This window comes from Humulus lupulus, chromosome 2 (genome assembly GCF_963169125.1).
Source record: "Humulus lupulus chromosome 2, drHumLupu1.1, whole genome shotgun sequence".
Lineage (NCBI taxonomy): Eukaryota > Viridiplantae > Streptophyta > Magnoliopsida > Rosales > Cannabaceae > Humulus > Humulus lupulus.
Genome location: NC_084794.1, coordinates 38,563,299 through 38,588,519, shown reverse-complemented (window position 1 = coordinate 38,588,519; position 25,221 = coordinate 38,563,299). Strand labels below are relative to the sequence as shown.

The 25,221-nt window shown below is 37.5% G+C and overlaps 3 protein-coding genes across 3 annotated transcripts; 1 reads left to right on the top strand and 2 right to left on the bottom strand.

Moving 5' to 3' along the window:
- Positions 1–352: 352 nt before the first annotated feature.
- Positions 353–997, bottom strand: LOC133814160 (uncharacterized). The gene has a single exon (XM_062247155.1). It carries the CDS (start codon positions 995–997, stop codon positions 353–355), a length of 645 nt encoding a protein of 214 aa, XP_062103139.1.
- An 11,293-nt stretch (positions 998–12,290) lies between these two features.
- On the bottom strand, positions 12,291–12,902 carry LOC133814159 (secreted RxLR effector protein 161-like). The gene has a single exon (XM_062247154.1). The coding sequence runs from the start codon at positions 12,900–12,902 to the stop codon at positions 12,291–12,293; it is 612 nt and encodes a 203-aa protein (XP_062103138.1).
- Positions 12,903–21,486: 8,584 nt separating this feature from the next.
- Positions 21,487–24,144, top strand: LOC133817692 (uncharacterized). The gene is made up of 2 exons (XM_062250272.1): positions 21,487–21,904; positions 23,261–24,144. The coding sequence occupies exons 1-2, from the start codon at positions 21,544–21,546 to the stop codon at positions 23,950–23,952; spliced, it is 1,053 nt and encodes a 350-aa protein (XP_062106256.1). The 5' UTR covers positions 21,487–21,543; the 3' UTR covers positions 23,953–24,144.
- Positions 24,145–25,221: the final 1,077 nt, after the last annotated feature.

The window sequence follows — 25,221 nt, the reverse complement described above, 5'->3', positions numbered from 1 at the left end:
ACCGCTTTACCCTCTCCTCCATTCTTTTGTGTTTTCTGGTTGTCCGCTTTTGTTCCGTGGTTAGCTCCACGGTCCCATGTATCATGGGGATTTGTTTGAGAGGCTCTTGCGAGCTCGTGGATGCCACATTTGGGGAGGGCGTGTCCGTAGGTGTTGTCGGGGCAGAAGCAGTGTCGTGTCGTGGGACACTGGTCTTGTTCGATCCTTTAATGTACTGGGTCAATCACCCGCTTCTCATGAAGGCCTGGATCTGATTGTGGAGGTTATGGCATTCAGAGATTGTGTGGCCATGGTCCTTGTGGAAGATGCAAAACATGTTTTTGTCTCTTCTTTCTGGGGGAGTGGTGATCTTTTATGGTTCCCGCCATATGGGTCTATCTTTGTTTTCTTCGTAGAAGATCTCCTGAGGGACGGTGTACTCGAAAGAGGTGTATCGAGGTGGATCTTGATTTGCTCTTGGCTTCTTTCCCCCTTTCATGTGGTCTGAGTCTTGCCTTTTTCTTTTGTCGTCCCTTGTAGATGGAGGGAGAGGGTTATTTGCTGGTGGTGTTGAAATAAGGGCAGACTTCCTCTGCGCACGCTCTTGAAATTTCAGGACCCTAAAGATGCCCTCGGCATGGGTCTGGATTTCAGCCATGTCATATGGTGGCATCATAGTGAGGTTCTCGTGCAAGAGGGACCCCACTTGCAGACTTTTGACGAAGAGGTTAGCTGCGGTTGCAGGCTCTACGTCATGGATTTGATGTACAAGGTCGATGAAACGTTGCAGGTATGACTTCGGGTGTTCATTTTCACCTTGCTCAATTCGGTAAAGATCTGCCATTGTTCTTGGTGCTTCGCGATTGGCATTATACTGCTGGAGAAAGGCTCTACAAAGATCACCGAAGCTGCTGACAGAGCCAGGTTTTAGTTGTTTGAACCACAACAAGGCTGGTCTAGAAAAGGTTATGGAGAAGACTTTGCATTGTATGGCTTCATTGTTGACTTCCAAGGCCATCTTCTACTGGAATTGGAATAGGTGATTGAGTGAGTCTCCTTTTCCATTGAATGTTGGTAGGGGAGGAATGCTTGGGTTCGTTCTGTATCCAATCCGCGAAAGGTGATTTCTCGGCGGTTCTTGAGACTAAATCCACATAGTCAGAAGTGTACGCAGATCTCCCGTCTGAGAACTTCTGCATCACCTCTCGTAGCATCTCTTCCTTCCAGCATTCCAAGAACCTGACAGAGGGAGTACGCTCCTCGGTTGGAGGGTCTTGTGGGGCCCGTGCCTGGGTCTATTGGGGCCCCTTCTCATCATCCAGTTGGGCTATTTTTGCGAGCTCTGCATCGGTCCGCGTATGTGTTTTGCGTCGATCTGTCCGCTGCTCACCAGCCCTTTGGTGGTGATAAGTTGGAGATGACGGCACGGGACCCTGGGACCCTTCCCTGATGTGGTGAGCATCTCTTTCGAGGGAGTCTGTAACACCCTAAGTTGCTAATAAGGTTTAGGACCTTGATTAGCGTGCCTGGAGGGAAATAAGTGAATTAATATGCTAATTTGTGAATTTAAATGAGTATGTGATTAGAATGCATGTTTAGGTGGTATAAATATGCGTGTGGGCCTCGTTTGCATGATAGGGGTAAATTGGTAATCTTAGCCCGTTGAGGGCATAAATGTGATAATTGTATTATGTGATTTGTACCACATGAGTGTGGTGATATTAATGTGATGCCCGTGCCGAGACGGTCCTAGAGAGCTTGATAACTCAAAAGTCACAACGGGATTCTATACCCGGCTCGGGAGGAGCCTAGGGGTACTTTGGGGAAATTTCATGAGTTGGGTTGTGAGTTTGTGGTTAATGGTTATTGGTGATTAGGCAACCTGAGTAACCATTAGTAACTGCTAAGAGTAACAAGTTATGATGGGAAAGTGGTAGAATAGTAAAAGAAAGGAAATGACGAAAAGGGCCTTGAGGTTTAGTTAGGAAAGGGTTTCTATGAGGGGTAAAATGGTCATTTTGGGTGGATGGATATGATCAATTTGAGGGCTGGGGACTCTAGAACCATTTAACAAAAGGAAACTCAACCTCTCTCTATCGATGCTCTACCTCTCCCTCTCTAAGGTGACTGAATTTGAAGGATTCTAAGCTAGAGCTCAAAGGATTCAAGGCTAGGAATTGGGGGACTGGTCTACTAGGCTCAAAGGTGAGTTTTACTCAGTAACTTGATTGAAATCTACAGAGAAAAGCTAAGGTTAAGAGCTGATATATGTGTTTTTGTTTGGTGGATTTTGGGTTGAAGTTTGGCTAGGTCAGTTTGGGAAATAAGAGGGATATGCTTAGAATTGGACTTGGAGAAGGCTCAGGGACAAATTTCAACTTGAGGTAAGGTTCTATGCAACTCTGATATGTTTTAGTTGAGGTAGTTTAAGTTTATGGTTTATTGGTTTAAGTTTCATAAAGTTTCAAGCCAATTGGTGAATTGGGGATTTGATTGTGTGTTTGGGTTTATTGTTGATGTTTCTGAGTTGTTAGATGGTCTATGTGGGGTTTTGAATTGATTTTGGGGCTTAGGTACTTGCTTGGGATGATTTGGAGTGGTTTTAGCTCGAGGAAAACGCAGGGAAAAACCAAAAAATCTGAGTTCGCGAAGGAGCGTCGCGACCCTGTTCTTGGGCGCCGCGGCGCGAGGCTGCTTCAGGTCAAGGGGAGGCTCTCTGACTTGCTGGGCGTCGCGGCCCTCTAGGAAAGCGCCGCGGCGCTAGGCCAGTTTCAGGGCATAGCAATTTTGCAATTTTGAGCTTTTGCTCCGGGGGTTCAGGGGATGTTTTCGATGTATTATTTTAGGAATTTGGGGATTCCGAGAGTGTGGGATTGGTCCCGGGAAGTGGTTTTGGATTGGTTAGCATTAAAGGGTGTTTATATGTACTGTGACTAGGTCTTTGGAGAAGCTCGGGTTAGAGGACCGTGCTCGCGGCTTTGGGGCATCGGAAGCTCGGGATACAGGTAAGAAAACCACTGTTCCCACAGAGTTTGTATGCAGGGTTGAGCCCAATATGTTTGAATTGCAGGGCATAGCCCTTTGATTGAATTTGTTAGTAATCAGTATATGTTTGTTATGCTAAGAATACGATTATGTGAATGTTCGGCGAGAGCCAGGAACGACGTTTGGCACGTTGAGTGCAAGGCCGAGTACGGCAAGGGGCCGGAAGCAGCGTTGAGCACGTGGAGTGCGAGTTGCTAGGGTGAGACCCTAAGGGATACCTGGGATATCCTCACGGTGTGTTCCGCGAACCCAGGGCCTGGTAAAGCGCCTGGGACGGCATGGCCGTATGTGTTTAGCCTGTTGGTGGCCTAATTATATGCTAAGTGTTTGTTGTGTATATGTTATCTGCTTGTAAGGGTTTTCTTGCTGGGCTTCGGCTCACGGGGGCTCTGTGGTGCAATTAAGGGCGAGAGGAAAGTCAACCAACCATGAGTATGGAGAGCGTGAAGCGGTGTGTACATGTTTGGCCTGCCTAGCTGCCACGGCCAGTGGTTTTGGGAGATGGTGTTATTAAAACTTAGATTTTGTCGTCTAGTCGACTCGAACTTGTAAATTTTATGTTGTAAATATTTCTAAACAGTATCTTGGGATTCCAAGTGTCAAACACTCAACGATTTGTAGTAAATGGAATTATTTTCAAGGTTTATTTCTCTATTTGTGATTTAATTACACTTTTGACCTAAAAACCTCGATTAGCGAGTTAAATGCACGTTTAAAACTCACTTAGTAACGGCTCTAAGGACGTAGGGCGTTACAGAGTCGATCTGGACGACCTGAGTTCCCGTCCCATCAAGGTCAAGACTTCCTTTATCTTGGGTCCTTCGTGTGGCTTCGTTTGTTTTTCGCAATTCAACAATCTCAACTTCTATCCTGGCCTGAGCTTCGGTCGGTGTCTTGATAGCTTCATCGGATCTTTGTGGACTGGCTTCCAGCAGTCGACACATCCTGTCGATTTGATCACCAACATCCGTTGCAGGGGCGATCTGGGCGACTAGACCTGGTGTTCCATTATTCTTGGGTGGCATGGCTTTCTTGTTCAAGTAAATCTTGATCATTTAGGAAGTTTCTTGACTTAACGATGTCGTTAAAGAGGGAAAGGTTCCCACAAACGGTGCCAATTTATTGATGCAACAATTTTGTCTCTCTAAATCTGGAGGTACTTGTCAAGGAACTCCGGTTCTCTGGTGCTTCTCCGTCAATGAAGATGACTCTGCTGATCCTCGAACCGTCGGGGAGTACCTGCAAGAAAGACACTCTGATGCTTAAGTCTGATTTTGATCCCCCCATCTGAATGAGAACAAGGTATTTATAATGAAAAATATTAGGTGGTTAGTCGGTTAATTTTGCTCCCTGATTTGTCAGAGGAAGAACTGAATTTCCCTCCAAAATACTTTCGGATCTTTTAAGTATGCAGAGGACAGAGGCGTAGACCACCTCTGACCCACGGCTTCTGACTCTGGAGCTTCTGCAGGGGCCAAAATGCTTCGTTTCAACTTACTTAAAATGGGGAAGCCCTTTGGACCGAATATTTTGGGCCCAACAGCTACGATCACATCAAATTCATCCATTGATAGCTCAATCAGATCCACAGGCAACTTCCTACTGTTTATCTCTACTGGCAATGCTCTAATCCATCTCTTAGAGACTACCAGTTCCCTAGTTGGCAACAAAGTCTAAAATCCCCTAGCATACAAATCACTAGGTCTACACAGCTGATGTATCTCTCTAGCATAAACAAATGAATGAGTAGCACCCAATTCAATCAATGCCGTAAAAGAAGAACCAGGACTAGAAATCTAACCTGTCATGATCGAGGGGCTAGCCTCAGCCTCAATCTGGGTCAAGGTAAATACTCTGGCAGGAGTGAGACCGTTGCTCTGCTTTAGCTCTTCCTTCCTAGCTTGTGGGCAGTCCTTCCTCAAATGATTGATACTCCCACAAGTAAAGCAAGCTCTGATCCTGCACTCTCCCTGATGTCGTCGTCTGCACTGAGGACACACTGGGAAACTCCTCCAATTGTCTCCCCTGCCTTGACGGCCACTGAAAGCACCTCATGCCCTCCTATCCGAGCTAGGAGGAATAAAAGAGTCTGGGGAATTTCTCTTCTGCTCACTGAGGCCACTACCCCGACTAGATCCAGTGAAAGGAGGTACCGTCCTCCGAGCATCATGCCTAGTATTGCCCTCTCTCCATATCTGATCCTCGACCCCCTCAGCTGTAAGAGCCTTGTCCATTACCTATGCATAAGTGGTGGTCCACGGATCCAAAGTTATCTTGACATCACGGGCGATCATGACATTCAATCCCCGCACAAACCAATCCCTTCATTCCATGTCAGTCAGCACCAAATCCGGCGCAAACTTCGCTAACCAGTCAAACTTCAAAGCATACTCAATAATCGTCATCAGGTTCTGAGTCAGGTTGGTAAACTCATCAACCTTTGCAACTCGGATTACGACATTATAATACTTGATTAAGGGTCAAAAATGCACATTTATTGGCATGAGATATTAGTTTGTTATTTTGTGAGTAGTCTTTTACTGCATACTGTCAATGGTATTATGTCAATTCTAGGTTTCTCATAACAATAACATATGCATGTACTTCAACTAAGAGATTTTATTACTTAAATACATTTGCAAATTATCAAATTAAATAGGTGACCAAAATATATTGTGGAACCCCGATGCCTCACCAAACCCCTTTTATCATTTATTTTCATTTCATTTCAATTATTCAAAACTGCAAAAATATAATTCCTTTTACTATCACATCACTTACCTTCTAACTGTTTTAGTTGTTCTTTGTTTCTTTACCTCCTTGTGGAATCGACCGCCCATCTATACTACGACTACCGCTAAGTGGAAGTCACGTTTGGGCGTTTAGCAATACTTCTCATTGAAAATGTTTTTGAACACTTCCCAAGTCATAGCTGCAACATTGCGACACAACATCCCACCAGATGCGGGCATCTTCTCTCAACATGTGGCTGGCACAAGCTACAATCTCATTCCCTTCCACCCTCATGAAATTCAGGATGGAAGAAATCATGTTCATCCACTACTCTGCCCGCAGTAGGTCTGGTCTACCCTCGAAGGTGAGAGGATGCTGCTTCCTGAACCTCTCATACAAAGGTTCCCATCTATTCTCCACAACAGGCTAGGTTGGCATTGGTGCCACAGCCTGTGAAACTTGCAACCCAATGCCCTGAGGAGGGGCTTGTTGCCTCAACTGTCGAAGCTCTTCTTATGTTCGGTGAAGTCTAGCTTCCATCTCAGTAAATAACTACTGCCAATTTGGTGGGGCAGGTGGAGGGTCCTGGCCCTTGTTGTCATCTTGGCCCTATTGTCGCGGAGTCTGATTGATCGCTGAGGCATTATAACAATATGCATGCAATCAATGACGCCACTCATCAAGCATGATAATAACATCCAAAACAACCTCCCATTTCACATCAACCAACCACAATCGGCAATTCCAAATATCATAAGCAACATACAACAATCAAGGGGCTATGCCCTAGCATCATGCATATGTTAACTCATTCATCATGCTCTATTAAAATATTCAGCACTTTAACAAACAATTAAACATATAATTCAATAATTACCAACCAACCCTGAGTCGAGCTTGTCACTGGCAGCAAGCGTACATGTTCGGTTAATCTCCAGGAACCATAAATCTTGGCTCGCTCTAATACCAAGTTGTAATGCCCTACTTCCTTAGAGTCGTTACTATGTGAGTTAAAAATGTGCCATTAGCTCACTAATCGAGGTTTTAAGTTAAAAGTGTATCTAAACTGAAATAAAAGTCATTTAAAGGCATTTGATATGAAAATGTGTTCATTCATTGAAAACATAAAGAGTTATACATTTGGGATCCCAAAATAATGTTCACAAAATACTTTACATCTCAAAATACATTTAAGGTCGATTTAGGCTACAAATCTATACCAATACATAACATCTTCCCAAAATAACCCTGGTCGTGGCAGCTAGGTAGACCGAACATGTACCCGTCGCTCCACGCTCTCTGTACTCATGGTTGGTCGACCTTTCCTTTGCCCTTACCTGCACCATAAAGCACCCGTGATCCAAAGCCCAGTAAAAAAACTCTCAACACAAAACAAATAACATATTCATAGCAATCCACATCATATAACAAAACAGCCAACAGACTAAACATATAGCAGCCATCACCATCCCAGGCGCTTTACCAGACCCTGGGTTCGCGGTCTTCACTGAGAGGATGACTCCAGCATCCTAGGATGGTCTCGCCCTAATGACCTGCACTCCGCGTGCTCAACGCTGATATCGACCCCTTGTCGTACTCGACTTCCTGCTGTTCTCGACCTTCGTCGTTCCTAGCCTTCGTCATTCACTCACAAATATGCATTACATAGCATAATATCAACAGATACCTAAACATATACTAAACATAAACAATAGGGCTACGCCCAGCAATTCTATCAATAGGGCCACGCCCTGCAATACAAACAATAGGGCCATGCCCTGCTCTATGGGTACAACAGTTTTCTTAACTGTGTTCCAAGCTTCTTGAGAACCACAATCCCGAGCACAGTCCTCTAACCCGAGCCTCGTTGCACACCTAGTCACAACATATTCATAATAGCCATACATCAAGTTATAATTCAATAAATAACTTTGGAATATAATTCTAGCCTCTGGGACCTTGGATCCTACCAAACTGGGTGGTAAAATCCTTCCCGAGTCTTAACATTTGGGTTCCTGAGCTAAAAACCTTCAAACAGCCAATATCTTGCATTTGAGTCGTGACCAAGCACCTTAAGGGTCGCAGCGCACTCAAGTCAGATGCAAAATGCCTCTCTACTGAGGGACAAGGGTCGCGACGCTCCAAACATTGAGTCGTGGCGCACCTGGGCAGACAGAGGCTTCCAGCCTCTTCGACACACACGAGCCGCGTCGCCTAAAGAACAGGGCCGCGGCCTGAGCCCCCAAACCCAGAAATCCCAGCAATTTTCTGCGTTTTCCTCGAGCCTAAACCCCAATTTTATACTTCAAATATCAATTGAACTCATAATTGAACCTGAATTCCTTATTCACATACCCTAGTCAACACAAAAAGTCCATAAACAACCCATAAACTCAGCAAACTTCCAAGATCACACTTAGAGCACATTTTCATGCAAGCCTATAATTCTAACAAAATTCAACTTGAAGACCAAGTTTAAGAGTTTACCTCTGAATTTTACTAGACCCTGAGCTGATTTCCTAAGTCTTTAAGCTTCCAATCCACTAGTTCTTCAGCCTAAATCCTCAAGGTTCTCCAAAATTCTTCAACACCAAAGAGAGAGTGTGAGAATCGACTGAGAGATAGAGAGTGTGAAAATCTTCCTTCTGTTCCTTCTAATCCCCTCCTAGAACCTTAGCAGCCAAAGCTTAAGCCTATAAAAAGTCTAAAATACCCCTAAGCCTTTCTAAACCCTCAAGTGCCACCAAGGGAAATTTCGTCAATTTCTAAGTCCCACTAATTCCTCGAGTGTTCTTATAAATCCATGTTTAATCCTGACAAGACCAAATCATTGCTAAATTACTACCTGTTACCCGGTAATTCCCGATCACATATAACATACCAAAAATACCCCTAGGCTCCTCTCGAGCTGAGTATTCGACCCCGTTGTGACTTTCTAGATAAACCACTCTCTATGACCGTCTCGGATAGTGCATCATAAATATATCACCACTCACCCATGGTATCAATCATAATATACACAAATATTACATTTATGCCCTCAACGAGCTAAAATTACAAATATGCCCCTAATAACCAAATGGGGCCCACATGCATATATAATTCACCTAAACATGCATTTCTAATCACATAATCATCAAATTCACATATTAACATAATTAAATCAATTATTGCCCTCCTGGCACGCTAATCAAGGCCCTAAGCCTTATTAGCAAATTTGGAACACTACAGAAGCCAGCCTAAGTGGCAAAATACAATTTGGCTCTAGTCCGTATGAATCCCTCAACTGTGGCGGTCGAGCAGCTGCTGATGTACACAACGCCCCTAAAGCTCTCAAACTCATGGCTGGTCCAACTTTCCCTTTCCCTTACCTGCACCACATAACACCCGTGAGCCAAGGCTCAGCAAGAAAAATTAATTCACAAATACAAACAAACATCAATATATAAACTAGACACTTTAATCATTCCATTTAATAACAACATGTCACAATCAATAAGTTAGGCAATAATAAGAATCTGCTCAGTTCAACATATAATTCAATCACAGCATTCAGCATAGTGTGTTAAGTGCAAAAAGGCACTTCTATTTATTTAGGAACGTTCATGCTCGGCACCCTTAGGCCGACTCCTCTAGTTGTATAGCTAACCACGACTCGCTTAGGTCAGGCTGCATTCCGCACGCTTAACGTCAGCCTCAGCTCCCTTAAGCCGGACATTCAAATCATATATAACCAATGAATATATTGTGAAACACGCAATCGATCATAGCACAAACAAGTATGCCTATCCGGATATTCTCAAATACAGATACATTCACAATCATAAGTATAAGAATATTTGTTAATAGGGGTCCAGGCCCCAATCCCAACCCGGGTGCATTTTTCTTACCTCGAGTCTCCAGTTGAAGGTGTAGAGCGATCCCGAGAATGATCCTCAATCCCGAGCCTTAACAGTAACCCTAGTCACAAAAAGATAATGGGTAGCCATTAAAACCTAAACCATTTAAAAACTACAAAATAACATACTAGCCTCTGGGACCTCGAATTCTACTAAACTGAGTAGTAGAATCCTTCCCGAGCACTTAGGTTTGAGTTCCCGAACCTAAAAACCTGATTTGGCTATTTCTTTCAATTAAAGTCGCGGCCCATGCGTTAAAGGCCACATCGCGCTACAAGTCGGAGAGCCTCAAGGCTCTCTCCTGGGGGACACAGGCTGCGACGCGCCCCATCTTGCGTCGCGGTGCCTGGGAGATCTCAGGGACCCCTAGGGCCTTCTCATGCACATGGGTCGCGTCGCCTGAAGAACAAGGTCGCAGCGCGAGCCCAAAACCCATAAATCCCTTACGTTTTTCTCGAACCAATTCCAAAAAAATCCATCCAAATCAAAACCTAAACTCATAATTGTGTTAGAATCCATATCAGTGCAACATGGATCAACATAACTACCCCAAAAACTACTCCATAGCCTTATTAAAATCCCAAAACCAACCTAAGGTTTAACCTCTAAAAGTCCCCTTAAATTACAGCAGAAATTCAACAAAACTAGCATAGACCCTTACCTTGACGGTAATTCCGACCCTGAGTTGATCCACAAGTAATCCTAGATTGATTCCTCAATCCCCAAGCCTCAAATCCACAACTTTTGCGCCAATTCTCCAAGAGTTTCACTACTTTATGCACACTAAGGGAGAAAGAGAGAACCGACTAAAGAGAGAGATAGAGAGAGAGAGAGAGATTGTTTTTTATTGTTTATGATTATTTCTTGAGGTTTTCCTAAGTATATCCCTTAACACAAAAAACTAAAATGCCCCTAAACTTAACCTTAGCCTCTTATTGCCTTTAAGGGCAAACTCGTCATTTGCTGCATTTCTCGCTAATCCTCAAGTGGTCCTATAAATTCCTAATTAATCCTGACTTTCCCAATTAATCACCAAATAATTGTTCGTTAATCAATAAATCCCAAATATGCACTAAGTCCCCGAAATATCCCTAAGTTCACCTCGAACCAGGTATTGGACCTCGTTGTGACTATTCCACTAATCCACTCACTAGGATCACCTCGAGCCGAATACTGCAAATATATCCACATAATATTGTGGTCTTAATCATTCAACACATATATCACATTTATATCATCAACGGGTCAATTACAAATATGCTCTCATTAACAAGAGCGGGCCCACATGCATATTTAATACACATAAACATATATATATTCATATTACCATATAAATCATGTATGTCATGTAGTCACACATTTAATCAATCAATTTCACACATATATATCAAATTATGCCATCCCGCCACACTAATCAAGGCACTAAAGTCTTATTAACAATTTGAGACGTTACATAATCATCATTAGAAATGCAAATATAAATAATTGGAAATTCCTATACTTTAATTACATTTATACATCATAAAATAATGGAAGAAATTTGATATGTTCCTAAAGAGAATAAACACCATACCGCAAATAATTAAAATGCAAGTGATCATTACCTAAATAATTAAAATAACAAACTGTTGGTAGAAAACTAACTTGAAATTGTCAAAATATATGAAACAAAACAAGCCTGTGACAAGCAATATTTCCTGGAAATTATCATCTGAAACAATAAATTAAAGAAACAAAACAGAACTCAACCTAACAACATGGAGATTGTTGATGAACAATTATTGAATTCTTAATCACATACACTATAAATCATTATTAAAAAATAATAATCATTTTAAAACTATGAATAGCAATCTTAAAGTTGATACACTTACCACGAAGATCAAAATTATATGATATAATTATGGTCGAATCATTATGATGTATTGTTGTAGATTCATAACACAAACTCAACAAACAATTTAAAACTGTGTAACTTAAGATTAGCAATTGATCAAATGACTGAAACACAACTTCAAACAGTTTAAGAACTATCAGATGAAAAACAAGAATAAAAATGCAGAAAATTAAGGAACAAACACACCAATTTATCCTGGTTCGACCCAATGAATTGACCTACTTCCAGCTACTCCCATGAGTTGTTATTCTCACTAATCAAATGATTACAGTTCATGAACAAGTGTAGTGCACCTCCTAGGATATTACAGAGAAAAACACTCCAAAAACTCAGCTTGAGTTTAGTCCAAGAACACTGATCTTGGTTTCAGTTTTCATCTCTCTCTCACTTTACAATTCTCTCAGCACTCACTTTCACTCTCTCAATTCAATCTGAATTGTTTTCTTAACACTATTTACAAGTAAATACAAGTCCTTTATATGTACAGAATCGGAAAAAAAAAGACTAAACTAACCTTGGTGCACTAAGAGTCATAACAGAGATCTTAACTGTTTTAACAACTTTAACTGTCGAGTTGTTGGGAGTTGATTTCTAAGGATTATATTCCACAAATTCCACCTTAATCCATAGAAAACCATCTTAGCAACATCAGGGGAGTGATCCAGTAATCTTATATAGAGCCAATATTTCAGTAATTCCAAGCAATGTTGGAACTTATTGACAGATAGAACTTTAGTTCATGCATCTGCAGGATTCTCTTCACTTGGGACTTTTTCAAGTTCTATTTCTCCTTCCTCTATCTTGTTTTTGATCCAAAACAGTCTAATGTCGATATGTTTTGATCTCTCATGATATACTGGATTTCTACAAAGATGTATTGTAGACTGACTATCAGGGAATACAATTGCTTTACCATTCAACATTTGTATCTCACTTAGAATTCCTTTGATCCAAACAACTTCTTTGAATGCTTCAGTGGTGGCCATGAATTCTGCTTCGATTGTGGATAATGAATTTATGGGTTGAAGCTGAGCTTTCCAACTTATGCAGTACCCATTGAGTAGAAAACAATAACTAGTAATAAACTTCCTTGTATCCCTGTTTGATGCATAATCTGCATCAACATAACCTTCAAGGTGTGTCCTTGAACTGGTCTTGCTGAATCTCAAACCGTGTCTTGGTATTGCCTTCAAATATCTTAGTAGCCATTTCAAGCCTTTCCAATGTTCTTCTCCTAGGTTCGACATGAATCTACTCAACACACTTACAGCATAGGCAATATCAAGTCTAGTGCTGATCATAATGTACATTACACTGCCAATGGCTTCTGGATAAGGGACCTTTTCCATTTTCTTTTCTTCTTCCTTGGTTTATGGTGACTGATCTGAACACAACACAAAATGTCCAGCTAGAGTTACATTTACCTCTTTAGAATTTGTTAGATGAAACTTGTTAATCACTTTCTCCAAATAACCAGCTTGAGAAAGTGCAAGTTTCTGTCTTTTTATGTCTTTAAGGATATTGATACCTAAAATTCTTTTGGCAGGTCCAAGATCCTTCATTTCGAATTCACCCTTTAGAACATTCTTCAACTTAGCTATTTGAAGTTTGTCCTTGCCCATTATAAGCATGTCGTCCACATAAATGAGCAGAAAAGTAACAGAGTCAGTATCCAATTTTGTAAAATATAAGCAAGTGTCATACTTGGATCTTGTGTACCCAACTTTAGTTACAACTAAATTGAATCTTTTATACAACTACCTTGGTGATTTTTTAAGCCCATATAGTGATCTTTTAAGTAAGCATACAAGTTCTCCTCTCTTAGATTCCACCTTGAATCCCTCAGGTTGACTCATGTAGATAGTCTCTTCAAGTTGCCCATTGAGGAAGGCAGTTTTTACATCCATTTGCTCTATATCCCAGTCAAACTGAACAGCTAATGCTAGCATCATTCAAATTGTCTTCATCTTTACTACTGGTGAAAAATTTTCTGAGTAATCTACCCCCTCAACTTGTGTAAAGCCCTTTGCTATGAGTCTAGCTTTGTACTTATTAGGTTCTTTCTTTGAGATTTCATCTTTAATCTTAAATATCCATCTGCAACCTATGATTTTTTGTCTTTCAGGTTAGAGAACCAACTCCCAAGTGTTATTTTCTTTTCGGGAAATCAATTCTTCCAGCATTGCTTGTTTCCACTTCTGAGCTTCCTTGTTGTTTACAACTTTTATGTAATTTTTGGTTCTTCCTCTTTTGATTGGTCAGCTGTTTCCAAAGCATAAGCAATGATGTCTGCCTCACCATACTTCACAGGGGGTCTAATTTCTCTTCTAGTTCTATCTCTAGCAAGTTGGTAGTCATCTAAGTCTTCATCTTGAGTTTCATTCTCAATCTCCTATTCTGGTTCAAATTGGTATTGGGTATCCAAATCAGTTTGAGTTGGCTCCACCTCGATTTGCACCCCAGGTTTGCTTTGTAACCTGCTACCTGAAACATCAGAAACACCACCTTTCTCATTTCTTTTAAAAGAGAAATCCAACTCATTGAAAACTACATCTCTACTAATTATAATTTTGTTAGTTTCAGTAGATAATAATCTATAACCTTTGACACAAACTTGATATCCCATGATAATGAATTTTATATATCTCTTACCCAATTTGTCTTCAACATTGTGTGAGTATGCAACACAGCCAAATGTTCTAAGATGAGCTAGTGAAGGAGGCTTACCATTCCACAGTTCCTCAGGAGTTTTGAGTTTAATAGCTCTGCTAAGACTCCTGTTTATTAGATAGCATGCAGTATACAAAGCTTCCCCCCAATATTTTTTATGTAAACTAGATTCAAGAAGAAGGCATCTTACTTTATTTAGGAGTGTCCTATTCATTCTTTCAGCAATACCATTTTGTTGAGGGCTTCTAACAACGGTTCTGTGTCTTTGTATACCACTTTTCACACACAATTCATTAAATTCATCATTTATGAATTCAAGTCCATTATCTGTTTTGAGGGTTTTGATTTTAGTATTAGTTTGAGTTTCTACATAAACTTTCTAGTTTTTAAATTTCTCCAAACATTCATCTTTATGTTTTAAAAGAAATACCCATACTTTTCTACTAAATTCATCTACTATGGACAAAAAATATTGGTTACCTCTAGGGGTTTTAATCCTGCTAGCTCCCCAAAGATCTGCATGGATATATTCAAGTGTCTGTTTTGCTCTATAGCTGTTGTTTGAGAATTTTATTCGGTGTTGTTTTCCCTGTACACAAATCTCACAAAAAGGTAAGTTTGCATGGTTATAATTCTTAAGTAAACCTTGTTTAGAGAGTTCTACTAAACCCTGTTCACTTATGTGGCCCATACTAGCATGCCACAATATAGATTCTGATTTGCACTTACTTACTATTGCAGCATGAGGAGGTGATATAGTCTTTCCATTCAAAAAATATAAACCATGTCTTTTAGTGCCTTTCATTACAAGTAGGGAGCCCTTAGTAATCTTCATAGTTCCATTGCTAGTCTTGTAATCACAACCTTCATCATCTAATGTCCATAGAGAAATTAAGTTCCTTTTTAGATCAGGAATGTGTCTGACCTTGGTTAAAGTTTTGACAGTACCATCATAACTTCTTATGGCAATTGATCTGATGTCAATCACTTGACATTTGTGATCGTTTCCCATCACAACACTTCCTCCATTTATCTCTGAATAATCCATGAACCAGCTTCTATTAGGACTCATGTGGTAAGTACAACCACTATCAAGAATCCATTCGTCTTGATCTTTCTGATGTGTGCTAGTACATGCACTTCCATTTCCTGAGCTTTCATTTTCTTCATATGCTTTGATTACAGTAAAGACATCACCATCTGAACTATGAACATCATCAACCACGGCATTTCAATCAATATTCTTTTCTTCCTCATCTTTGTTTTTCTTCTTCTTCTTAGTCTTCAATTCCCAACAATTTCTTATCAGATGACCAACTTTGCCACAATGATGGCACTTTCTTGTTTCTTTAGTTCTTGATTTAGATCTAGAATTCCCTCTAAACCTCGAGTTACTTCTTCTTGGATTTCTGCCTCGAGCCATCAAACTCTCATCTAGTTTGTTCTCTTGCTTTGCAACTCTTTGTCAATTTAACTCTGCATCCATTGACCTGAGAGTGCTCATAACAACTTCAAGTGTCCCTGCTATACATTATAACAGTTTTCATTTCTTTAAATTGGTCAGGTAAAGCATTAAGTAAAATCACAGATTGATCTTCTTCTTTAATGGTTTCACCCATGTTAGTAAGAGCCAAAACTATTTTATTTAGATCATTAAGATTTTGTTCTAAAGAAACTGTTGCATTCATTTTAAAGCCATAAAACTTCCTCTTTAAGAAGATTTTAGTTGTTGTTGTCTTAGCCATGTACAACTGATCAAGCTTATTCCAAATGCAAAGAGTTGTCTTCTCTGCAATCACTTGTCTCAGTACATTATCTGCTAAGTTCATGATGATAGCAGATCGAGCCTGCTTCTTCACCATCTCTGCATCACCCTTCTTGGATGCATTTGTCTCCTTCTCAGCTTTCTCAACCTTTTCTTCAAGAGTTGAGTCCAACTTCTGGTAGATTAGGACATCCATCATCTTCTCTTTCCATAGGCGAAAATCTCCAGAGCCATCGAACCTTTCTAAATCGAATATGGTTGATGATGATGCCATTCTTGCTCGATTCTTGATCTATCACAGTTCTTCAATGTTGAGTTTCTTTCTCAAGAAACCTGGCCCTGGTACCACTGTTGTAGATTCACAACACAAACTCAACAAACAATTTAAAATTGTGTAAGTTAAGATTAACAACTGATCAAATGACTGAAACACAACTTCAAACAGTTTGAGAACTATAAGATGAAAAACAAGAATAAAAATGCAGAAAATTAAGGAACAAACATACCAATTTATCCTGGTTCGGCCCAATGAATTAACCTACTTCCAGCTACTCCCCTGAATTGTTATTCTCACTAATCAAATGATTACAGTTCATGACCAAGTGTAGTGCACCTCCTAGGATATTTCAGAGAAAAACACTCCAAAAAATCTGCTTGAGTTTAGTCCAAGAACACCGATCTTGGTTTCAGTTTTCATCTCTCTCACACTTTACAATTCTCTCAGCACTCACTTTCACTCTCTCAATTCAATCTGAATTGTTTTGTTTTCTTAACACTCTTTACAAGTAAATACAAGTCCTTTATAGGTATTGAATCGAAAAAGAAAAAAAAATAAACTAACCTTGATGCACTAAGAGTCATAACAGAGATTGGGAGCTGATTTCTAAGAATTATATTCCACATGTACGAAAATTATTTAATCAGGGGTCAATAATATCGTTAATGATGAACTCCGTGTTTTGCAAATGAACCAAAAAAACATAATAAAGAATACAAAATACAGATAGAATATTTCAAGCCGCACTCATCGGACATTTGAATTCACATTGATTATCATTGAAAAAGAAGAAGGCAGCCGATTGCCACTGATTCATCTCATTTGATTCAATGGTTTATATATATATAGATAGATATGGTGTGAAATGTGGTTTATAGGGTACGAAAAACATTTATGATTGAATCACATGGGAATATGATTTGGATAACAGGAACTGACAAGCACAAATAAAGGGAATAAACCAAAAGTCATATAATCATAACAATTATTGGAGAAAAGGAATCAAAACAATAATTACGGAGCATAAATATCATATATATTAGTGTAATCTTCTGATTATATATAAATAAATATCATAGACATACAGAACATAACAGAAATTTTGATGTTCAGTTGAAATATTTGAAAGAATTTCTAAAAAATCAAACGACAATGTGAACAAAAATACCAGTTAAGCTGATATCGATATAAGTTTGTTTGTTAACTCAGAAACATCATCTTGCTCATGTTATTTTCTGATAAAACTCGAATTCTCAAATAATTTTCGGAAAAAAATTGTAAAATGTTACTTCTTAGGGCTGGTATTTGCAAAGGAAGCAAACAAATCATTCAAAAGAACAGTGTGCTTCATATATGATCGTCTAATCTTAAGCGAAGGAAAAGAAAAGGAGGACGAGATTGGCTAAAAAGAGAAGTATGTGGGTGAGATGAAGACAAAGCAGTTACGAAAGAAAGAATTGCAGAAAAAATATAACTGCCGCAGAGCAAAATTTTTAACTAGTTAGTAAGATTTGAAGTTTGATTGGTATCCATCTATAGCATCACGTCTCCTTTTATTTACATATTTACCGTTTTTTTATATCGTTTTTTAACTTTTAATAATCGTTTTCTTTTCTATTCTTCTGCACGACTTCTTCCCGTTTTTTCTGCATGATTTATATTCTTCTTCTTCTTTTTCTTTTTTTCTTCTTCTTCTCCATTTGCCTAAGCCCTATCGCCGCCACCATTTTTTCAGCTGCGTTTCTCAGCTCTGCCCAGCGTGTGTGCCGCGATCCCCACCCTTTCAATCATTCATCCAAAACAAATAATTTTTTGCGTTGGTGTTCCATCTAGGATTACTATATGAGAATCTTTTACGAATCTGTCATTGTTCATGAAACAGTAGCAACCTTAATTTGGAAGAATATAGCTAATAATATCCTACAGGACAAAACTTTGAGGCTTCAAACGTTTCTTATCTCATTAGAGTTTTGAATATTATTAGAAAGACTTCAACAAAATTTGAACAAATGAAATTCCACTAATATTTGGTTACTTTTTATTTTGACAAATAAAAAATAATGTTTTGGTTACTTTTTAATCATTTTGTAGTTTTGTGATTTTAATTAAGCAATATCTAATTTTACAAGTAACCAAAATTTATATTTTTTTGTTATGATTTAAAAGTAACTTCAAAGTTTATTCTTTGCTTGGTTAATCAAAATCTAATTTTAAAAGTCACCAAAAATATGTATTTTTAAATTATAATTCGAAAGCAACCTATATGTTTCTTTTCTATTTGGTTAATAAAAAAACCCAATATTTTTCACATGTAGAATATATGAGTGACTAAAAAGTGTATTAAAACTTTTTATTTAAAAGTTACCATGTAGTATACTAAAAGTAAATTTTGCTAATAAACTATATGGTAACTTATTATATTGTATTGTAACATAACGTAAAATTATCTTAAATAATAATATAACCTAAAAGTAAAACTATGTTTTTAAAAGTAACTATCGAAATCTAAAGATTATCAATTTTTTAACAAATAGACTTGGAAGTAACTAAAATGTAATTTGAAATAATATAATCTAAAAATAAAGCTTTTCATAATAAAGTAACCAATCGTATCTTATCGGTATCATAAGTAACCAAAATGCTACTTTTGAAAACTCAGAAAAATAAAAATTTCGAGATTCCAAGATTTTTTCCATTTCAAGTATATTAATTATTTTAGAAATCTGGTATTTTTTTATGACGTGACAAGATATTTGTGTAAATAAAATTTGTTAAGGTATTGTTTAACCCAAATTTGGACATGGTGATGTGGCTTTTGAAGAGGACACGTGGTAGTAAACGACATCAAATTCTGAGAGCTGGTCGAGATAAGATAGTTGCTCGAGTAGACACCATTAGTGCGAAGTGTTGCAATTTGCTTTGTCCTAGGTTGAAAACTTATCAAAGTGTTATGCTCGAAGAGAAGATAGCTGGTAACATCTCGTGAAGCTGCTCGAAGATGGACTTGTTCGAAGGACAATTTATTTAAACCCGAAGATATAGATTTCGCGAGATATTACGAAATATCCCAATATATTTATGTAACTGATATTTGAATGTATTACTCCAGTATTATTTGAATTTGTAATTAGTTGTAACAATCCTACACTACACGTGCATGACCTAGATTATTTTGTAAGTGTCCATAGCCCACTAAGAGACTCTATAAATAGGGATCTCTCACAGTCATTATTTTCTTATGCGCATTTTACATAAAAAAACCCAATTGAGTTGTATTCTCTCTCAGGCTTAGGAAACTCAGTTGAACCTTGTTCTTCTTGATCTTGAATCAGAGACCTTGATTAATATAAGTACAAGTGGATGTTTGTCATTACAACTCTTGAAGCCGAACCACTATAAATTCTTTGTGTCATTTATTTGATTTCAGTCCATTAAATTATTTTCTATCATTTATATTGACCCAGTGTCGTTGACCAAAATGCTGGTCAACATGTATTTTTGTAATCATTTTATATTTTACGTATATTTATGAAAAAATCTCATTATTTTATTGCCACACAAAAGAGGAGAAGCGGAATATTGGCTTTGAGTATGGCATTTAATATGGGATTTTTTTTTTTAAACTTTGAAAAAATATGGAAGTTTTTTTTTCTTAAGTTTCTTATGGCATATTTTTTTTTAACATGGGAGTTTTTTCCCATATATTTGTAATATTTTATTTTTATATAGTTTTAGTAGCTAGTTTCAATATGTTTTGGGGTTATTTTTATAGTTTTAATCTTTTTTATAATATTTTTTATCATTCATATTTTATAAAACATTTTTTTACATTTTTTTTTTTTTAAAAAACTGAGACCTTCTTCACCATGCTTGTCAATTTTTTTTAGTGATGTGTGGTGTTTTATTTTTTTTAAGTGGTGTGGTGGTAACTGGTTACAACTATAAAAATAATCTTGATTTTTTTGTAATGTACCATTATCAAAATACCAATTGAATTGTAACTGGTTACTTAGTGATATTTGGAAATAAAAACTAATATTAAGAAAATAAACTAATTTGATCGTGAAAGTAACTGGTTACAGCTAGGTCTGAAAAAAATAATAGATCTGGAAAAAAAAAAAAAAAAAAGGAACTGGTTGCGATGGTAACCAGTTACTTAGCCAGGACTGGAAAAAAAAATATCCAAACAAAAAATCTAAACTGGTCATAATCGTAACTGGCTACAGCTATGTTTGAAAAAAAAAATAGATCTAAAAAAAAAGAGTGAGCCGCCATGGTACCTGGTTACTTAGTCAGGTGTGAAAACAAAAGATATAAACAAAAAAATATAAATTGATCGTTATCGTAACTGGTTACATTTAGGTCTAAAAAAATCATATATGAACAAAAAAAATTAGTCACCATGGTACTTGGTTACTTAAACAGGTTTGCAAAAAAAAAAATCAGATCTGAAAAAAAAAACCTGAACAAATCGTGATGATAACCGATTACAGTTAGGGCTGGAAGAAAAAAAACCATATCTGAAGTGCAAAATCAAATTGAAAATGCAAAATCAGATGTGAAAAATAAGAAGAATAACAAATAGAAGGAAAAAAATAACATTAAAACCATAAGAAGAAGGAGATTGAATAAGGTAACTTGTTACAACTAGGTCCACAAAAATCTTAGATCTGAAAACAAAACCAGATCGTGACAGTAACTGGTTACTTAGATAAATCTGAAAAAAAAAAGCATATTTGAAAAAAAAAGATCTAAAATAACAAAGAAGATGAAAAAGAAAAAAGAAGAAGTACGTGAAGAAGAAGAAGAATGCGAAGAAGAAGTCGTTCATTTTTGGTTGCCAGTGTGAGAGAACTCTCGTTGTTGTGAGAGAAAATAATTGGTTGTCATTGTTGTGAGAGAAAATGAAGAGAGTGAGTGAAAGATATGTGAGCCTCGTGAGGGAGAAAGGAAAGTAAGAGAGAAAGTGTGTATTTTTGTTTATGATATCTTGTTTATAGTATTTTGTGGGATTCCCATATTTTAATTTATTTATTTTTTTGTTAGAGTAATTATATTTTGTGGCATAAGTTCCATGCCCATAAGTAACTTGTTTTTTCCCATATTTTTGTAAAGTGCCCTTTAGTATTGGACGATGTATATTTGGGCTGATTTTTGGCCCCTTCATGATCCAATCAATATAAACTTTCAAAAGCCCAATACCACACTACTTCTTCCTCGATTTGCCTCTGTATTCTTGTTCCTGATAATGGCACCAATACCTTTCTAAACCCAAGCCATGGCGATGATAGTCCCCAGTCTCTCCTCTCCGAATCCCTCTCTTCTTAACCTCAAATTTTCACCGCTTTCTACTCTGGGCATTCGAGTTCGATCCCGAACAGCCCCTTTTCCCTCTTCTACAACCAAAATCCAATCATTCAATCCCATACAAACTCATAACTTTCAAGGGTTTTCTGGGAAAACACCTGAGCTCTTGCTCAGAAGAAATTTGAGGGTTTGCGTGGCTGCGAAAGATGATGGTGATGATGGTATTGATGAAGCTGAGAAGCAGGCTAGAGGGGAGAGTACTATGCCTGAGCGGTTCCGGTACATTACGAAAGAAGCTCCCGACCCTCCCTTGAGATGGCCTTTCTTTGTAGGTAGAATGATTACATTATATTCTTTCTGTTTGGTTGTTGAGAATATATTGCTTGAAATTGTTTTTTGTATTTTTTTTTTTTTTTTGGGGTGAAGTGTTGAACTTTAGGGGGTTGATTTGGTTGAGTGACTTTTCTTGTTGCAATGGTAATAATTTCGTATTCAGCTTTGCATATTACCTGAATTTTATGGTAATTTTATAAAAGATTGAAGTTCTTATTTATAGCTTTTCAATGGAAGGGAAGAGAGTATATATGAGCCGGCTATTTTTTATTTCTTGTTGCTTATGGTAATGGATTCGTTCTCAGTTATTAATAGCATTTCTTCAATGGAAGAGGGTAAGTATATTTGCAACTTAAGAAAAAAAAATGGAAATAGTTATTTTTATATTTTATGACTGAGTTAGTTTTCATATGCCAAGGTTCACTTATTTTTGGAAATTACGGGTAGTTTGAATTTACATAAATTATGTTTAGTGTGGCAACCATTTTGTTTGATGTGTCAGTTTTTCATGATAGAAATAAGAAGGCATTCTTCCCAAGTGTTTTCCCTCATTGGCTTATTCTCAATCCTTCAGAATTGAGGAAGAAAATGATAAATTTTGATTTGTTAGTCATGTATTTGGTTAAATGCGGGAAATGATGATGGTCTTTGTACTTGGAATTTAGAATAAGAGAGCAAAGCGAAACGAGCAGGAGATTTAGTCTGATCAATAGGAAAATCTATTATCTGTTAGGTTCTTGATAGTAAGATACTGATATTTTAATTTGTTCTTTATTTTTTTAACCTGTTGATCTTGCTAATGACCTATATTCTATCAAGAGGTTATTATTGAATCGATATTTGTTTTTTTGTTTTGTTTTGTTTTGTTTTTGCATGGCATTAAAAACAACAGAGTAGTCAATCCTTAATTTTTCTTAATCTAACTCTACTGGGCTCCTAGTTCTTTGTGCCTACGGTTTTATTCTTTCATGGTGTTGATTTCTATTGTGACAGTAAAGTGGTGAATCTGGTGATTGATAAGTTCTTTATATTTATTTATTTGCTAGGGGAAAGAGAAAGTCTTCCATATATCTTCAAATGTTGAACTTAGTGAGGGAGTGGGCTTTTGCTGTAGCAATTCTCTTACACCATCCAAACTAGTTTGTAGATTTAACTTCTCTAATGAAACTTTGATGTGTGTCCAAATTTCGCAAATGCTAAGTGAAGCAAATGACAGCTCTTGAGTTGTACTCAACCATTTTATATTTAGTTTTAGCCTAGAATTATTTCTTCATCTATATTCTTGAAGGATTGCACTAAATTATTGCCTATGAAGATGGCTTAATGATCAACTGTTACTGTAAATTATTTTGCAGCGGTTGCTTTTCTACTCTATGCATGGAGGGCAGTTTTGTTCGAGTTACATAACTGGAAAAAGGCTGCAATCGCCATTGTTCATTTTCTGGGATATCTCTCAAAACTTGCATTGGCCCTTGTCTTTCATTTCTTAGGTGATCCAATCACTTCAGTGATCAGATCCATTGAGACGACATTTTATACCATTCGATCTTTCTACTCCGGTATAGTTGCTTATGCTCCAGTTCCAGAGCTGACCACAATTATTATACTGTCATCAGTTGTCCTTGCTATTGCAGAAGCCACAGTTCCAGACTCTGTTAACAGCCAACCGTATATCCTCACCTTATCTGGCCTAATTGGTTATGCAGCTGTAGGAGGCTACATCTCTGAGCCTTTCTTCTGGACCCTTTTGGTGGGGCTCTACGGGTTTTCAAGATTTTTTCAGAAGAGAGATGATGTTTCATCGGCATTGCCTGCAGTAGCCGTTCTGGCTGCTGTTGGAGAACCCTGGATTAGAGTTTTGGTGATTGGTTCATATTTGGCATTAGCGATATATCATCATTCGAAGAAATCACTAGAAAGGAAGGAAGAAGCGGTAGTGACAGCTAGGAAGCTTCCACTTCCATTGCTGGGTGTTGCCTTAGCAATTGGAATTCGTATTGCTGCTAAGTGGGCTGGTTACCGGCATTTGACATGGATGATAGTATGAGCTCATAAAAATAAAAAGTACTTGTTGTGATATCCAATTCTCTGTCAAAGCTTTAAAGTAGTTTTCTTGAGTTCTGTTTTCCTTCTCTCTAAATTTTTGCTAAGCCGTGTACAAAAGTTGATAATTCAGAGATCCTTGTTGAGTTTGTCTCCCATATTATTATTGAAGCTAATCATTTTTGTATTACGGCCATATTTGTTTCCGCATTTTACTGTTTTCTTGATAAATATTTATGTTATTCCAGAATCTAAATTTGGAAGAAATACAGATTGTTAATACACTACATATAAAAAGAATCACTCTTTTACAATACCCAAATAAACCATACTTCTTTTGGCTAGACAAGGTAAGAAATAAATGAACTGACCTCTCCAATTTAGAGCAGGCCAAACTCAAACACCAAGCACAACACAAAGCCCTCCCTTACGGCCATAAGTTATACTTGCAAGGGTACCTTCAAAGGGAACCTTCCAAGGGATTTGTAGAAAATGCTTCTACAGCTCTCAATGAGTCTCTAGTAACCGCATCGTTACTCACTTTGAGATGTCCCAGTCACATTATTAGAAATAAAATCTACTGTTTCCGTTAGGGTGTCTCCACTCTCCAATTTGTCTCTTCCAAAAACTTTTATTAAAAATAGGAAATTTACTTATTTGTTACCCTATGTTTTTGCAAGGTATCATTTTGGTACCCTCTGTTTTCAATAATGCTCATATGGTATCCTGTATTTTAAAATTATACATATTTGATACCCTAAACTCAGATTTGATAGATAAAATTTTGTCAATATGATCAAACTGTCATCAGTTATATGTAATTAAGTAATTAAATTTAAATTTGGAACTTATATAATTGACAGCAGTTTGATTAAGTTGGTAAAATTTTATTAATTAAATTTGAGTTTAGGGTACTAAATATGTACGATTTTAAAATACAGGGTATCATATAAGCATTATTGAAAACAGATGGTACCAAAATGATACTTTGCAAAAATACAGGGTACCAAATGGTTACCTACCCATAAAATATAATGAATTACAAACTTAATTTAACGTTTTCTTAGAAAATTAATAACATTTAGGATAATTTTCTAGTGCAACCCTTATAATATACCTTCTGGTGGTGTATTTATATTTTCTGCATTTTGAAAAAGAGTAATGATATGTGCATTTAAAATATACACCCAAACATTATACACAGTGAAGTAGCAGTTTGGCCTAGCCAATCACATTTATTATAATTAAGACCCACTATTTTAAAAAGCAGTGG